Source organism: Poecilia formosa, unplaced genomic scaffold, assembly GCF_000485575.1.
Source record: "Poecilia formosa unplaced genomic scaffold, Poecilia_formosa-5.1.2 Scaffold286, whole genome shotgun sequence".
Classification (NCBI taxonomy): domain Eukaryota; kingdom Metazoa; phylum Chordata; class Actinopteri; order Cyprinodontiformes; family Poeciliidae; genus Poecilia; species Poecilia formosa.
In genome coordinates this window covers 124945-143292 of record NW_006800225.1, presented here as the reverse complement: position 1 = coordinate 143292, position 18348 = coordinate 124945, and the positions used below count along the sequence as shown (strand labels likewise).

The 18348-nt window shown below is 36.6% G+C and overlaps 1 protein-coding gene across 1 annotated transcript in view; it reads right to left on the bottom strand.

The window, feature by feature from the left end:
* LOC103151595 (CUB and sushi domain-containing protein 3-like) overlaps positions 1-18348 on the bottom strand; it is a 272095-nt gene that overhangs the window by 140548 nt on the left and 113199 nt on the right. The window contains exons 5-7 of the mRNA XM_007571755.2: positions 14369-14446; positions 9073-9160; positions 7753-7877 (exon numbers count right to left, since the gene is read on the bottom strand). Of these exons, the coding sequence (XP_007571817.1) occupies positions 7753-7877; positions 9073-9160; positions 14369-14446 (291 nt within the window). The remainder of the gene's footprint in view (positions 1-7752; positions 7878-9072; positions 9161-14368; positions 14447-18348) is intronic.

Genomic DNA, 18348 nt, shown 5'->3' with positions numbered 1-18348 from the left:
AAATTATAAGTTTTAGACCAAAGTAGACCAATTAGTTCAGACTTCTCTGTCTTCGGAAAAGGTGGCTTTTAGCTTGGATCACAGTCAAAAGGAGCGATAATTAAAAAACACAGTAAATGCCACCAAATTATCAACTTTAAAAGAGCTAAAAGATCATTTGTTATTAAAAGAGGAAAAAAAAAAAGTTCTCAAAACAAAAAAGTTTTTAATCATGGATGGCTTCCTTCCAATCACCTGTTTTGTATCTCAATTAAATACGTTTAGTTTATTGTGTTGTTTTCTGTGAAAAACCTTCCCCAAGATTTCTTCCCCGAGATTGGGCCTCTTTGTGAGTTAAGCAAAAAATAGCCCCAAAATAGGACTTGCAGTGCCGTTAGTTGGTGGAAACCAATTGACAGGAAAACAGTGGTTTCACATGTGAGCCAAATTAGACTTTCCTCCCTCTTTATGTGGACATTGCTGCTCATTAAAAAGGGACAGTAGTAATATTTAACAAGCTGCTTTTGCCCACTGTGTCAAACACACCAATGCCAAAGGATACTTCCATTTCTATGCCTTAGAGTCACGACGGCCTTAGATAAAACAGAAGTGATTTTTGCCGGGAGAAGGAAAACAGAAAGATCAAACTTTGATTTACTCTTTTTCTTTCCTTCTCTTCATTATCTGAAACTGGAACACTGTTTCATGGGTTTGAAGCCACAAGAGCAACACAATTTTCAAAGCTTTGATTTATTCCAGATGAAATTAAGATGTTTTATAAGATCCGTCTTTTACCAAAAGCACACTGTTAAGATTAAATGGCTAGTTTTGACACGTACAATATAGACAAGACCAATGAGTCCACACTGATGACTAAAGTTCCACACCTCATTTTCTTTAGACTAAAAGGAAAACCCATGGGGCTCTCCTTCTTCACCTGACTTCAACTCACACAAACTAGTGACCCACATAAACAGTTTGGAAGTGAACCAAAATTAAATGAGGTTTCAAGTAAGGATCGCTGTGCCAAAGTCTCTCATAATGTAGCTCCAATGCCCTTTGCTCATTTTTCTCCAAAGTTTTGTTTTATGGCTTCATAGCATTACTAACGTGCCCCCATAAACACTAAGAACACCACTCTGGGAAGGTTTTTAATTTTTAATAGAGCCCAGCCACTGTGTTTCAACCGACGATTCTTTTTACCCGTCTACGCTGCCTTACATTTAAAGGTCTATACTGTGACTTTGCTGCCTCCTCAGCAGGATGGCCTTTGTGGTTATTGAATCGTCTCTGCAGCGGAGGCTCAGCTTCAATCATCCATACCGCGAGAGCTACCGAAGCATACAAAGAACGGTTAACCCTTGCGTGCCGTAGATTATCTCTCTGACGCTGCATTCCAGTAAGACAGACCGAAGAACGCTTCAAGAGAGGAAAATCAAAGACAAAATAAGATAAAATGTAATCACGCGGATGAGTTTTCAAAATGCTCACAGTGCAGATGAAGTCTTTGGTTTGGCATGATACCATAGAAAGTGATCAAGTTGAAAAATATTTTTGTAATGCATATTTTTCTGTCTGAACCGTGGAATTCTAAACTAATTAGAAACTAATTAATTGATTGGCCATTGTCTTGATCACCTTTATACTGCCAAAACACATTGGGTGAGGCATGGACTAAATTAGATCACCAAAGTTATGCTGTGGTATCATGCCCCAACATGTTAGCTTTGGATTTTTTAAGTCCAATACATTGTGAGGTGAGGGCTCCATGGGTTCTTCTTGTTTGTCCAGCATATCCCAAAGATGCTCAACTGGATTGGGATCTCTCTATTCGATGTGTATGTGTATGTGTGGGGTGAGCCAAGTGAGTTTTGGCTTTCCAGGCCTTTATTCACTCTACTACTTTAGTAAAATCTCTACCATAGCAACTCCTCAATCAGTAAGATGAACAAAATTGCTTACATCAATCATGTGTGTGGTTGAATTATAATAAGTCGTTTGGGGAATTTACTTTCAGGTCGTTTGAAAGGTAGGATTATTAAATATTCACGGCTTCATTGAACAAAAATCATTCATCACATGACCATATTAAAAATATTAAACAAAACAGATACATTTCCATTTGGGTAATATTGTGGATCATAATTAGCCAGGAATACTGCAATTATTAGACATTAATTGCAGGTAATGTCTAATAACACTGGAAGACATTCTGAAGGCCTGAAGAAGCAAAGTATAAAGATATCGACGTGATTCAAAACTTTTTCCACAGTTCTGCAATCATTCTCGTTTCATTAAGTTACTCTTAACTACACTCGCTTTGGTAAAAGTTTAATCTTAGATCGATAGAGCCATATTCCTGGGATCAAAACTTTGTTCAGGATGTCCAATCTGGCTCCTTTAACAAACTTCCTACAGTAGCAGATAGATTGACCAATGGGCACAGCGAATGATTGATGACATCATTAAGGTGGCACACAGCATTCCAGAAGCACAAGTACTCGTCGGAGCTTTAATGGGCACACACATATACACACACGCACACACACACACACACACACACACACACAGTCATTTACCAAAGTTATTGTAAAGTGGCCGAACTCTTTACTTTTCCCCTTTGTCTTCGTCTGCGTACTCAGAAATCAACATGTATGTGTGTGTGCGTGTAAAAGTGGCTGACATATAGACCTTGTTTGAGTCAGTAGATTCAGCACATCAACTGAACTCCCCTGGAGTTCACACACACAGACACAGACAGAGAGAAAGAGTTGGCTCAGTGGCCTTACCATCTGTCCATTAATCAAGGTGCCACATGGAGCCCCTCTCTCAGTCTCTGTCTCTGCCTTTGCTCTCTCTCGTAAAGTCTTAGAGGAGTGAAAACTGGGAACATTGCAATTTGATTGCTGCTTTTGTTGTTTTGTTACATGCTTTTTTTTTTACAATTTCTATTTGCCATATTGTACCTCATAAAGTGATTACCACCCAAGCCATCTTTTTTTTTACAAGTTTCTTTTTCTTTCCCGTCATGCCCTGACATTAATGACCCCTCTTTTTTTTTTTCAAAGCAATTCACTTTATTTTCTTGTTGGTGTTCCAAAAGACATGCTTAGCTACATAAAAGTGTTTTGACAGAGGTGTGTCTTTAAGAAAGCTTGCAGTTTTCTTACAGATTGCCTCTCTGTCAATGTTATTCATGAGTTTCCTTGTTGGTTCATTGGAAATAAAGGTCAAATCTGAGCAGAGAGCAGCTAGAAACAAGCTTCTTCTCATTCCAGTTTTATTTAACTCTGTAAAACAGACATGAGTACTTAGGAAAACATGTTTTCATACTTAGGAATAAAAATGTTGACTTTATAACCTGCCTAACTCATTGAAAGCCCTTAAAAATCTGGTATCTTAGCAAAGTCAGAAGAGAGGCCATCTGTCTGATGGCTTCTCTTCTCACACTGTTTCAAGAAAAATTCACAAGCAGCATCTGGTGCATCTACACAGACTCCTGTCTTTCCATGTCAAAATGACAAATAAGGTCATTTTGTTTTAGATCAATCCGTATCATAAAAACATAGTTTAAAAACAACACAATGCTACCAAAATAGATGGAGTGCAACAAATTGCTTTGGTTTTTGCAGATTGAGAAGAATGTATCTTTTTGGCTCTGCTTTTTAGTCAACATTTTGTCCATTTTAATCACAACACCTTGGTTTAAAAGTTTAAAAAACATATGACTAATTCTAGAGAATTACTGACATGATATTCCAGATATTCCACACGTTTGTAATATCTGTCAAAAAATGAACAATACATGAATTTTTTTGACAATACACTCATCAGTTCACATTTTCAGAAGCGTTAAAGAGCCCTACAAATGTAACATCAATAAAGATGGAACCCTTAAAATAAATTTGCATATGATATAATTTGATTTTTTTTTTTTTTATTTCCAACTTGAATTTAAATATACTTGAGTTGGGGAAATAACCTGTGTTAAGATATATTTCATTTAGTTCTTTTGTAGAAATTCACTAAAATTCATAACCCTAACCCACATGTCCCCATTAATTGTTTAAAAATACATAGAAATGAATTAAAAACATGTTAGGAACATGTTAGTGTGCAATAAAATTGCACGATACCTGATTTTAACTGCAGCCTGTGATCAGGAAATCTGTTCAAATGTTAGCACTTCTTCTAATGCAGCAAGAACAAAGAGTTCACACATGACCTTCAATTAAGTTTCAAATGACTGAGCGCATAATAAAATGTCTATAATTTTCCTCGCAGCGTATACTGGAATATAAACTCTATTCCTGCCAGACTTCCTAAGTTAGAGATCGGAATCAGCGATCTTCTTGAATAATGACACAAAGCAGCAGCATATTTGTAGACATCAATGCTGTTTCTCCAACTTCATAGTCTATTAGTTCCAGGAGAACTCCTCTGCTATGCCTTCAAGGCATCTTTACTTTTGGAATTTCAATATTGGATGTTTGCGCCTAAGGGGAATACGTTTAAAAAGAAGAGTGGATTTCATAATGCACTCCCTGCTTTTCACACGAAGTAAGCCACCCTCTCCAAAACACTCCATTTCAAGCTTAAAACTGTATATCTAGAGGATATAGTTGCAATTTCTACAGTAACACAGCATTGTGGTATTCCATTTTCAGCTTCCTCTTCTGAGTGATCCTTTTACATGGCCTAAATAAAGCCCCGGCATTATTGTCAAAAAGATGAGACCCAGCGTTACATGCATGTTGTCCTTCAAGCAGCCTGAGTGTGGTTTTTCTGGGATTCACGGGATTTTTGAAGACAGATCTTTTTTAGTTTCACCAAAGTACAACCATACATAACAATGACATACTGCAGCTGCAGCAAGAGAAGAATAATGGGTAAAAACGCTCCCATTATGGCAACGTTACTGTCTGAACTGGTATAAACAGTCATGTCAATATTTGCAAATATAGCTCTCATCTTTATAGGAGTCTCAACTGAAAAAAGAATATAAGATTGACCAGTAATAACACAAACTAGCCCAAAAGTGTAGCCAAGAATACGAATATGATCTCTTTAAAGTGCATATATCATTATCTCTTTGAGTCAGAAATGTCAATATCCAAAAAAAAAATTTAAATAAAAATACTTAACTCTCGATGGGCCTTTTTTGATGCCTTATTCCTCTTTTTTCTGTCATAAGAGTTTTAGATATTTCTTGAGATTGGTTATGAAAATGAATACCCAGTTGAAACCAGAAGTTTGCATACACCAAAACTGTTTGAAAGTAAAATTAGACCAAGCTTCTCCTGTTTAGAAAATACCAAGATAAATTATATCTGTTAAATGCCAACATTTATCATTATTTATTTATTTATTTATGTCTTTAAAATCAAGAGTTTACATACAGAATGATTATTGCATCTTTACACAATGTGACAAAGCCTCGATTATGATGTCTTTGCTTTGGCATACATGTGGATATATTTTAAATCCGACTGACCTTGAACCAGAGAAGTTTGGTCTATGTTCCCATTTATTTGGTGGATGAAAACTTCCGGTTTCATCCGTAATAATAATAATGAGTTAAAACGCAAAAAAACCCCCAGAAATTTAACTCTGACTGGTTGCAGTACAGATCGCAATAAGAGAGATTTTTCCTGCCAACATCGCTACCTACAAAAACTCATTAAAGAATTTGAAATAATATGATTTACAAGAACATTTCATTTCCTTCTGTGATCAATAGTGTTTTTGAATTTGAATTGAATTTGATGGCATTTTGTTCTAATAAATGTGAAATTTATGTCAATAACTTTGACATTAATCTCAATGTTATTAATGTAACATTGACATTTATGTCAATGTTTATGTCAATAACATTGACATATATTTCAATACTCAAAAAAGGTAACAAGTAGTTTCCAAAACGTGTCTTTTAATCCAAACTTATGTCTGTGCATTTTCATTTTTGAGACTCTAAAGAAGCAATGGCACGTTATGAAGTATGATGCTTATAATAACAAATACTGCTGACTTATTGGTTTCTTAGCAACAGCCATGAGGGACAGTGGTATGCATTGTAAAAGTAGCTTATGTTAGAACTCCGGGCAATTAAGTTTTATTTTTTCGTAAAAAAGATATGCTTTACAGTTACAGTGGGCCAGAGAAAATGTAATTTTCCAGCAAGGATATCCGTTGACTGGCGGCTCTGTTTTTAGTAGGGTTGCTATAGTCTTTCTTAATGTGTTGCTCCTGTTGAGAAAAAAAAAAAAAATCCAGGATTTTTAAAGCCCCATTCCATCAGTGGACACAGGTAGAAGCAAGACTTAACTGGCTTTATCTCAGCAGTTTTATTTAACAACTCATTATAGGGTGAAATGAGTCCCTAACAGTCATTAAAAATAATGAAGAGTCAATTCAAATTATTATTACATATATCTAATAATGAGTTAGATAATAAGCTTGCCTGGAAGGATTAAGCAGAAGCCATAATAAGAAAGGCATGCTGGATTCATAGTACCTCGGTTAAATCCTTAGAAGAATTGGTGCAGTCCTAGTAATATTAACCCAAAGGAGGTCAGTGCACCTGTGTGTCTGGTTCACAAATAAAAATCGCAGGATTTCAGTCAAGGGCAGTGTTTATCTTGTGTCCTTTAACCTAAAGGCAAGAGAGCAGAACCCGACCCAAGCGAGGATCCACCCTGTTCAGCTGACTTTGGGCCAAACACTAAATCGCCTTACAAGCTCGGAGTGGTTTCAGAGTTTAGCTGCTGCGCTTTTATAAATGCTTAGTAATATACTAAATAATTGACCTTTTAAAGCATATGACTAAAGCAGCCTTAAGGCGGAAGTGATGTTTTTGACTTTTTTACAGCTTCTTTTTGCCCTCTTCCCATCCTGCTGAAATTCATTCCGACTACAGTTCAAGGAATGACTTGATGTATGAGACTATGCATAAGTCTTGAGTTATATCTTATTTACTTGCATTTTGCTTCCAAGGAAAAAAAAAAAAAAAAAAGAACATAACAGGAGTCAACAAAGTGAATCCTAAAGAGCTACAATCTGAAATCTTGGCAAAGATCACCTAAAGGTTTATGTGTTTCTCTGCTCCCATGTCAAGTTTTAGGAGAATTTCACAGTCAGTTGCAAAGTATTCATAACTTCTTTTTTTTGTGGTTTTTTTTTTTTTTTTTTTTTTCACGTTAGAATCAAAAATTCTTGTGCATTTCATTGGGACTTTAACAAGACAAAGTGCTACACAATGCATGGCTTTCAAATTAAAATAAAATTTGCCGGAAACCTAACTCACAAGAGGCCTTTCTTCTCGTCACAGGCACACACACACACAGATACACTGTGAATATTTTGTTTTAAGTTAAAGAATGTGTCCCACTACAGTCTCGAGCCAAGTAAGGAAAGAAATGACAAACGACTTTGGCATTTAACATGGCAGACACACTCTCCCTCTTTCTCTCTTTCTCACTGTGTGTGTGTGTGTGTGTGTTGTAAATCTGGGCCCACCTATCACTTGGCAAATAAACTTTGAAGTATGTGGACTCTTGAAAATGCAGTGTTCAGACTAAGAAGTGATTACACATGCATCACCTTAAAAAAAAAATACAGAGATTTATTCATCAGTGATAACACTGGGTGGATGTTCACAGTTTAATTGGATCGTTTTTGCATATTTTTCTTGGTCCTGACCAACAGCCATCACGGCCTCAATGATGAAAGCACACCTAGAGTCAGAGATGGACTGCGAAACCCGGCGAGTTGTACCTTTACAGACTGGTCTGTGGTCACTCCAGGCGGCGAAGACTTCGGCCACTCTCTGGCAGCTGATGGTTTTGCTGCCCTGCAGCACGTAGTCCTCTCCACAACTGAACTGGACCACACTGCCAATGCTAAATCAACACACACAAGCACATAAGCATCACACAGAAAACAAAGGTTATGGTAAAATAAAAATAAAATACAGGTTTTGTTGTTGTTGTTGTTTTTACAAATGTCCTAATATATGTGTAATAAAAAAATCCTCAGACTTTTGTAATGTTATTGTGACTGATCTGATCAGATTTTCTCATAACTTCCTGTTTGCTTGGAATACAGAGGCAACTCTTTAAAATGCGAAAGACAACCAAAATTATCAAGATTTTGGGTAGAACTGTAAAAAAAATAACTTTGGGTTTAAAGTTATCTTCTATTTGACTGGAAGTAACATTTGGAGAGGCCTGACCAGAATTTCAATTTAAATCTGATAGAATGTGTTAAAGGAGTTAAATGAGAGTGATGGGAAGAAGGCCTTCTAAGGTCAAAATTATCCACATACCATTGAAAACACTGAATAAGGTGGTTAAAATGAGCTGTTAAGTCAATCTACTGAAATAAAATAATTTTTGAATTTGGCCAGCGGGGTTTAACTACACAATCACATAAATATTTTAATACTTTAAAACAATTGAAGACGTGACAACAAATGAAGGCTGGATAAGGAATTCCTTACGCAATCAGTTACTGTGTAAGAACAGCAAAAAAAAAAAGCAGCATTATGAGATCAGCAGTCTTCCTCAACAACAGTTAGACGTCATCTAAATGCCAACCTCATGTTCAGTAGTCGCAGTGGGGAAATGCCTTTCAAATCCCCCAATCGCAACTCTAAACACGAGCTTTGCTAAACTCTACAGGGGCTTTTACTGAAACACTACGATTTGATCACAGGAAGTTATGATCTAGCTTTTCATCAACAAGCTTTTAAGATAGCTTGATGTCAGACGATTGTTTTCTGGTGGAAAACAATCGTCTGACATGTTTCTACTCTCTGTTTCACTCTGGTCGATCCCAACAGCAGCGATTTTGTTCATGTATCTTTCTCTCGCACATTGGTCAAGAGTGTTCACATATTTTTTCTTTTAGTTGGTCTCGAAGCCATGTATCTGCTATGCATTGCGCACTGGCTTGCCTACTAAGATGGCGAGGATCTTTAATTAAATGTTTTTTTGGGGGGTGTAAAAAAAGATGCATTTAATCAATGGCTTTTATGTGTTTTTGCAGTGGGTACCAATACTTGGCCAAGGTGCTACATCTAAAAACAAATTGTACCTGAAGTCATTTCCATGGCGTTTTCCATTTTCCGGCTCTCCTGGGTCAGGGCAGGAGTTAGACGCCTGTCTGACACCACCTTCATTCACTAAACGGAAAGAAAAACATGCACACAACCGGCACAAATGGGTCAGAATGGAATAGATAAGACAGTAACAAAGCAGAACTGTGTCCGCAAGTTCCTTCAAGTTGACTCTTTGTTTATCTACAGGAGAGGCAGCGAGATCAGCGTTCATGCTCCTGCTGGTCTAAAAAAAAAAAAATCTAATGATTATTTCCACAAAAAAAATAAAATAAAATAAACAATATCCATATCCAACTGTTGTTATGAATAAACATTTGGGAAAAAAAATTAAAAAAAACTAGAGCACTGAACTGCCTCAGTGCACCCTGGCAATATTCTAAAACCATCTGCTTTTGTCATTTAATTGCATTCAGCGCTGGTCTTCCTGGGTGAATTTCCAGCTCCTTGCTTTTAGTTTTGGAAACCTGCCTGCCTCATCACTTATTCACTTTGGAAGCAGCAGGAAGCAGATTAGAATAGGAGATAGATGGAGGATAGGATGGTTAGTTAGGCAGACAGTGATATTACAGCAGTCCAAACGTTTGATTATACCAGAAACACTAGAGCTTATCTTGACTGTAAGAATGTCATTTACACATCCAAGATGTAGAAGACAACAACAAAAAAATACTTAATTTTACCCAGATCATGTTTAAGTATGAGCTTGATTAAAAAAAAAAAAAGCTCATTTATGGTTTTCACTGACCTTTGATTTCTTTATATCGGTTTTAGGTTTATATTGTAATATTATTTATCCCACACTGCAGTTTATAAATTACAAAGTAGCAACAAATTATTAAACACATCAAACCAGAAACACATTTAAAAACCTTGGCACAACTAAAACTGCAAGTGTTTTTTTTTTTTTTTGTTGTTGTTTTTTCCCCCAAGTCAAACAAAAAATAACCAGTTGCAAACATTATGCAAAGCAGGGCCCCAGCTTCTGGCACACCTCCTGAGGAATCATAGCCATCTTATTATGAGCTACGGCCTCAAATTCTGCACTGTAATTCTTCCAGAAGTTTGTCTGGAACCAACTTTTTCTGGACTTTGAGATACGCTTCGGATCATTATCTTGTTGAAAGGCCCAGTGATGCTCTAGCTTCAGCTCCTTTGCTGGAGATTCACCCGACAGGACCACAAGTGAGTCACTATTTTTATTTTTCTCACACTTTTAACACTTTGATTTGTTTTCCATTTCATCTAATTTATGCAATTGTCACCCATTTTTTCATGTGTTTAGTAATGCCTGTACAAACAAGTTAATGAAATGATCTAAGATCTTTCTTTCTAAAGAAAGAAGAATTTCAGCTGCTAATCAATCTTGTAATAAAACTCTTTTTGATTAAAAATCTAAAATTACCTTTTTTTTAAAATGACAGCTGAATTCCAAGATTGTGACCAGTTTTAATTAAAAGCCTAATGTATTTTTTATATATATATAAAAACTCTTTCTTGTGCAGTTTGTTTTTTGTGACTTGAAAACCCTCCAAAAAACTGGCAAACTACAGTTTTGTCTCATCCTTGACAAGAAATCAGATGCCAGCAAGCTCAATTAGGTGCAACAAACACAGGCCGGAGCAATAATTCCGGTCATTTCTGCTTTCACACGAACACCTTCACACCCACGCTGTCTGGGCTTTCTGGCTAACGCGCAAGTACATGTTTAGACCATATCAACGAACCCAGCAGGTGGTTGGAGAGTGTATGTGTGTTTGTGTTTGGATTTGTTAGAGTAGATAGTTTGTTGCTTTGTTGGAGCGGCTAATTTGACCATCTGGACTATTAACATGACAACAGAGGGACTGGTTACAGTACTAGCACACAATCAAGAGCAAAACACACAAATCCTAACCCACACCCATGCACATTTACAATGGCAGACTTTAAAAAGCCGTCCTTAAATGCGTATTTGTTGATGGAGAGGCTCTGTGCTTCAGTGAAGAGTTAAACCTTTTAGAGCAGAGCAAATTATCTTCTAAACCAATCCAAGCCAGACGAATTAGCGCGCACATTTGGAGAGATAGAGCTCAACTGTCATTCTGCAACATGGCAGGAAATTTGATAAATCAAAAATGTCTCTCTTTTTTTTTTTCTGTGCTGTACGTTTTCATCAACTTATAAAGTGCTTGCAAAATAACTCATAACCCTGCAACTTCTGCATATTTTGTCACATAACGTACAAATATCGATGCATTTAAAGACATTTTATGTAATGAAACCAACACAAAGGAGTGAGTTCAAACTTTTCAATGACTATACAGCCAAAACCTCCCTGGAGAGCTACTGTCACATCACCCATACAGGTACAGGTACAACTTAAAAAGTAGAATATTGTATAGGTCGACTCTGCTGTACTTCTGCAGTGATAGGAAGGCAGCAGAGGACAATCCTGTTAGAGGAAGCGTGTCTGGGACAGTAGTCAAGATTCACCGTCCAGCACCACAATGTCCCTCATGCAGACATACAAATTAAATTATTAAGTGTCAGGCATATCTAGGTGTGAGAAAGGCTCACTCAAAGTCCTTTTGAGAACTTGTGGAAACACTTGAAAGTTTAGGTTCATAAGCTCTACATACATACAAATTGGCTGAGCTTAAACTTGTTTTTCAAAGACGAATGGGCAAAAATGTCAGTCTTTAGATGAGTCTGGCTGGTAGAGACATAGCGCCACTATGTCTCTAGGTTAAAAGTCATGTTTTCAGATAGCACGCTTTACATTCTTTGTGTTGGTTTATCACAATCATCTCAGTAAAAAAAAAAAAAAAAAACACTGAGGGTTTTGGATCAAGCGAAACAAAATGAGACAATAGGTAATAAGAGTTTTTCAAGGCATTGTGTCCAGTATTGAATTGAATGGACACACAGAATACAAATCGCAAAACCAAACAACCAAAGCAAAGTGTTAAAATGTAATTAATTACAAAGCATGCAAAGCAAACACATGCAAGTACATCCTCACCTCTGTTTGAAGACCTGACATTATGACTCATAATGTTATAACTTGGCAAACATTCACTTGCTAACTGCAATAAATATCTGGCATGGAATTGTGTGATTTACTGGTGAGCAGGAAGAAGCTTTAAAAACTTAGAATCATGCTGTTTTTCTGGTTCTAAACACTCAACGTGAATGTTAAACTTCACCATTGGTGGGTGAGTAACAAGGCTAAGGTAACCAGAAATAACAGTAGACTAATGCAGATTTTCCAAAATAAAAGCTCATTGCAGGGACTGTTTGATTTGAGGTGTTCCAGTTATAGTTGTGGTATAATCTGGAAAAGAAACTACACACACACTACTGGCAACAGAGACATGTAAGATTTCTAAAAAGCACACATTTTCAATGAAGAGATCCTCTGAGCAAAAACACCATTTACCAGTTGTTTTTTTGCCCAGTAAAACAAATTTACTGGGCTGTTGAGGAACTATAACGTTCCAATGATCTCTCCAGCAAATGCGAGGATGCATTTACGAGTCCACTACAGCCGCAGCACAGAGATGTTACGTGTGATGAGTATCACGAGGCGCCGGTGTGCCATTTGTGAAACAAAGTAGAACATAAAAGCAGGGAAATGTTATCCTGAATATCTCTAAGAGCTAAAACGGTCAGCTTTGTAAAACAGTGTGAATCCGTGTATTTATGGGAAAACAGGCAGAGAAGAAGTGAGGTAGAAAATAATAGTGTAACATAAGTGACTTTACTTATGAGTTAGCTGAAAACCTTAGTTGAATTGTAATATAAATGTTGAATTCTACATAGATTGATCATACAGGAGGTCCTTCCCATGTCAGAGTGCTGAAAGAACATGAGCACTTTAAGACAATATTCACGTTTCCTTTTCTTATTAGAATATCTTAAGTAACGCCATTACATATCTTAAAGATAATGTAACCCCTCGTAAGGATGTAAAAAAATGTAAAATGTCTTAACAAGAAACTTACAAAAAAAAAACAACAGTCAAACTTTTAGTTAAGAAAAATATTACAAACAAATGTTAATTATTTGCAGCAAACTCACTATTCCCACTGAGATTGACAATGACTATTTTAACTAATACAGCTAAAATAGGGATTAACTACATAATCAGGATTAACCACATAAATCCTGATTTTATTTATGCAATTATTATTAATTTACTTGTATACTGTAGTAGTATTATTGTTTGTTATCCTCTGGATATATTTACCGGTGTATCCACAGTAGTTCTAAATGCATCTAAGGTCACATTCACAGTATTATTTTTTGCAATCAATGACAAGTATTGGGTTTTCTCTTGTGTGTTTCTGATACGTGGGTCAGACGTGGCCAATCAAGTTTATTATGCATACTTAAATGATCAATCGCTGCTTAATTTAGAATCTACTTCAAAGCAAAAATTATTATTATTAAAACAAATAGATAAATTAAATGAAGTCGGGTAGTTAGGGGCTAGTTAGGGGAGAGATATCTAAAGCTTGTTGGACCCTAGTTTCTAAAATGACTCATTGTTTTGCGACGACGCTTTTGCGTATGCTAAATATGAAAGAAGTGCTGCATCTTACTTTATGTAACATTCACTTTAGCTAGTTTTCAAGGTAAAGAAAACATAAGACGCATAAAAAAGCTATATATTCCAAATGATAATCCCAGCCTAGCGTTGGATTGTACAACTCAGTAATTGCTTTGCTGACCCTAATAACCTGAGCCTAAAGATGCATCAGTACAAAAAAAGAAATAAAGAAGGACATGCACGTATATAGGAAAAGCTTAGAGAAAGGGGTCCGGGTTGGGCCATAAACAGTGTTACAGCAGATGATTTGCATCTAGCCTGAAGCAAGCCAGAACAAACCATGATTAAGCTTATCAGAGCAAGGCTGTGATTAAATATATCAAAGCAAACAAAGAAGAGGCAAGACACTGTGACCTTAACAGACACACAAAAAGTCAAACCATGGAAAAAACACAACAGTCAACAGGAATGCAAAAGTAGCTTTCAGCAAAGGCATTGCTATTCTCAACACATCTGTGCAACATCACTTCCACATGTTTAGTGTTTCTTTAAACTGAGAAAATGGTCAAATATAAGGCATTAAAATATATATTTTTGAGTCAAAGCACAAACGTGTTGAATATGACAATAGGCCTTTAGAAGAGAGAAAAGAAGGGGGAAAAAAAGCTAAAAACAAACCAACAGTTTAAGCCATTACATGTTATTTCATTAAGCAAAGGGACACTGAGAATTGAACTCACATATTGAAAACTTGTTGCTGGAGTCTTTGCCGGGGAATAATTTTACGCCCCTCGACTTAAAATCTACTGATCGCTTCACTGCAGAGGAGAACAGAATACAGAAAAAAGAGAAGAAAAAATCAGATAACAGAGTTGATAAAAACAGAAAGAATATATCTGACCTAATAAAAGGATTAAAATGAAATGGCTCGTTCCTCTCTCTGTTGCAATGCTGCGAGAGAAAAGAGCAAAGCAAAAACAAACGTAAAAAGGCAACAACAAAAAAATCAAATGGTGGAAACAGACGGACAGAGAGGAGAAAGGAGAGAAAAATGGAAGCACAGATGAAAAACAGAATCTTATAAGTAGTGTCATTCAGGATTTTTAATCATGTTAATATTTCTCTCTCTCACTCCCTCTCTCTCTCTGTCACTCTTAAATGAAACACTTGGGATGTTCTGCTGGAAGCTCCATCAGATTCTTAACAAAAGCTGAGAAGGGAAATTGCAGCTTTAATCAAAATAACTCACAATGCAGCTCTGTAATCAAAGCATTCAGATAATGAAACGTTAGGAAATAGATGGCTGGATGGAGCAAATCAAAGACAAGAGGAGGCAAACTGATGGGGAGTAAATCCCTGTCAGCGTGAGCTCTGGTATCATCATTTCATTATGAGCCACATTAACATACGGCACTGAACCTGTAGATTAATATAGCTTAGCAAGTGTGGCTGCAAAGACAGGCTATAGATGACAGCGTGAGTGGGTGAGAGCTATATCTGAATTAGAGCACTAATGAGGAAAAAAACAAAACACTCCAGGATAGTCTTAATTAGATTTCCTTTTGAAGTATTTTTTTTGTCCTACTGTCAACAATATATAAAATAAATAAGAAACAAATAATTTCTGACTGTTATATAAAAAGGATACGTCTCATCTACAAACGCCTTCACAAATTACTGATGATTGTCCGAAAGGCTGACTGACGGACACCGATTTCAACGATTCCATCAAATAATCGCAAATAGCAAAAAAAAAAAAAGAAAAGATTATTCCAATATCAAACAGTGGCAACATTTATGCACATACATCATTCTGTTTGCATTTTATACATGTGAAGAACAACATAGAATAAAAATGCTAATATTAGTGCCAACACATTGACATGCGAGTTGGTATTTAATTGTTCAGTCAATAATGTCATAATGTAGCATAGAAAGTTCCAAATTCAGCACACAATCTTGTCTAAGAAGTCTCGATTTTCAAACTACAAACATTTCCCATCGTATATTTATGTAGTTTAAATTTAATGGCATGTGAAAGACAGTTCATGGTTTTCTCCACACATTCTCTCTGCAGCATCGAGGAAGCAGCTCTCCCCGTGGCCCACACGATTTTGCGAGCAGTCAGTCACCTGTGTACGATGGTTGAATGAGGCACCTTGTTTAGCAAAATGCGTTTCATGTTTGGGAATCAAAGTGAATGACACTTTGTCTACCAAAGGTGTACAAAACATTCCTATTTTTACACTAGTTTATGAATAAATGCTGGAAAAGCGCACACGTTTTTTTGAAAGCAGATGCATAGGACAGGAATAGATCAGCCTTTTCAGATCTGTAAGCTATGCAACATGATGTTCAACAGGGCTGCACTTTGTTAGTCCTCAGAATATTTTATTAGGAATTGTTGAGGTGTTTTTGTCACAGTGGGAGACAAGTCACTGGTGTTTCTTTTTGCTCAGCTGTGGTTTTTAGCTTGGAACTATTCAACGGCTGCCATTTTTTGCCCAGTCTCTTTCTTATTGTCGAGTCATGAAGACTGACCTTAACCGAGGCCAGAGGGGCCTGCAGTGCTTCAGATGTTGTTCTGGGTTCTTAATGAGTTGTCGGTGCACTCCTGGAAAAGGTTTGGGGACCAGTCACTCCTGGGAAGCTTCGCCTCAGCTCTCTTTTTTTTTTTTCTGTCCATTTATGATTCTCACTGTGGTTTCCTGGAGCCTTAGAAATAGCGTTGTTACCCTTTCCAAGCTGACAGATGTCATTGACTTTTTCAGCTGTTTCTGAATTTACTTTTATCAGGGCATGATGCATTTCTGTTTGAAGTCTTTAAGCCTGTTTTGTGTTGTCAGACAGATCCTATTTAAGATGTATTGCATCAGGTTTTAATCAGGCTTGGATGTGCCAAGTCAGACTTAAATCAGCCTCAGTGTCAACCACTGTTAGTGCACCGATTTAAATGAGGCTAATTCTATTTTTACACAGTGCAAGGTTGATTTCCAATTCTTTTCCTAAATAAAAATAATTATTAACTTTTCCTTTATTTGACGCTGCAGTGTGTAACTTTTATAAAAAATGTCTTTTTACATATCTGTTGAATTTCTCACTGTGTCGTGACAGTATGGTAAGAGACAAAAAAACCCCTGAAAATATTAAGCTCCGCCGCTTTCCCCAGTGCCAACTATAAACAACCCATTAGAACCAGGAGGCAGAGCTCTGATTGGTTGTTTTCAGTTCAGATCATGCATTTCTTCAGACTGCAACAGTAGCAGAGGGAGGAAGTAGAGGACATTAATCTTTTCACTGATTTTCTGTCTTATACTGTCACGACATAGTGACAGTTTGTATAAATACGCGTTAAAGCATATTTGTCTGAAATTAAAATTAGTTTTTGGTGCATTTACATATAAAAATTCAGAAATAATGTTTTCACAGCACTCTGAGAACTCTAATATTATCCAACTACATGTGTTTTAACATATAACATAGGGCAGCTATGCAAATTCCAAACCATTATCTTAACTGGAGAAATAGGTTAATTAATCTAGCATGATTTGCTAGGGATTTGGGATAAGGGGGAAAAATACATAAATTTCAATGTTTGTACATTTATACATTTAGTAAGATGTTCAAACCACAATTAAGTGCAAGTTGTAGGAAGTCATCAACTTCCTACAATAATGGCCTAAGTCTTTTTTTTTTTTTTTTTTTTTTACCAAAAGTGATTTTGGCAAAAATAAATCACCAACTCTTTTTTTGCCAAATAATGACTTAGGTCATGTTTTTTTGAAGGTGACAATATGTAATAAATGTCCTTAAAACCTGAAAATTGGTGTAGCATAAATGAATGCCATCAGGATTTATTACCTTGTGAACTAGGTTAAATTTAAATGACTTGATGTTTTGCATCCTACTTCCTTTTCCTTATAGAACTAATTTTGCCACACAGGTGACCCTTGTGATGCCCAAAGAGGTGATGTAACATAGTGTAAAGCAGTGTTTTTCAACCGTTTTTGAGCCAAGGTAGATTGTTTTAATTGAAAAAATCACGAGGCACACCACCAACCAAAAATGTAAACAAAGATACTCTGTAGCCGCCTATATTACATATATTCTTATCAAAGTGTCTTGAATAGGAATCAAATAAACACAAAACATTATTTTCATCATATTTTACATTTCTTATTTCACATTGCACTTAACATGTCCACTTCAAAAATACACCTGAACAGCGCCACAACACTGTGGTGTGTGATGCATGAATGTAGCAACATTCATGCATCACTAATTCTCTTGTTTTAATGTAAAATGCTCTGTTCCTACTGCCATCTAGTGGTAATAAAATCACATGATTACGCCGCTAGTCACTACTACAGCAGAGACACTCAAACATGGCGTTATTTGCAGATAATGAATTCGTTTTCAAAAAATCTTTTAAGACCAATTACCGTATTTTCCGGACTATGAGCGCACCATACTACAAACCGTACCTTCAAATTTTTTGGACCCCCGCCCCCCAGAAACTTACAGGCCGCTGGTATCTCTGCCGCTCTCGGTTTTCCATAAAGACCCAGCAGAGGGCAGCGGAGGGCTGCTTCCTAATAACTGCTGGATATATTAAGGACGCAGTTCGTCTCCAAATCCGGTTTTGTTCACGCCGAGTTTACGTGCAGCGGCTCTATTTCCCTCCTGTACTGCCAGATCGATACTCCTCAACTTAGAAGCT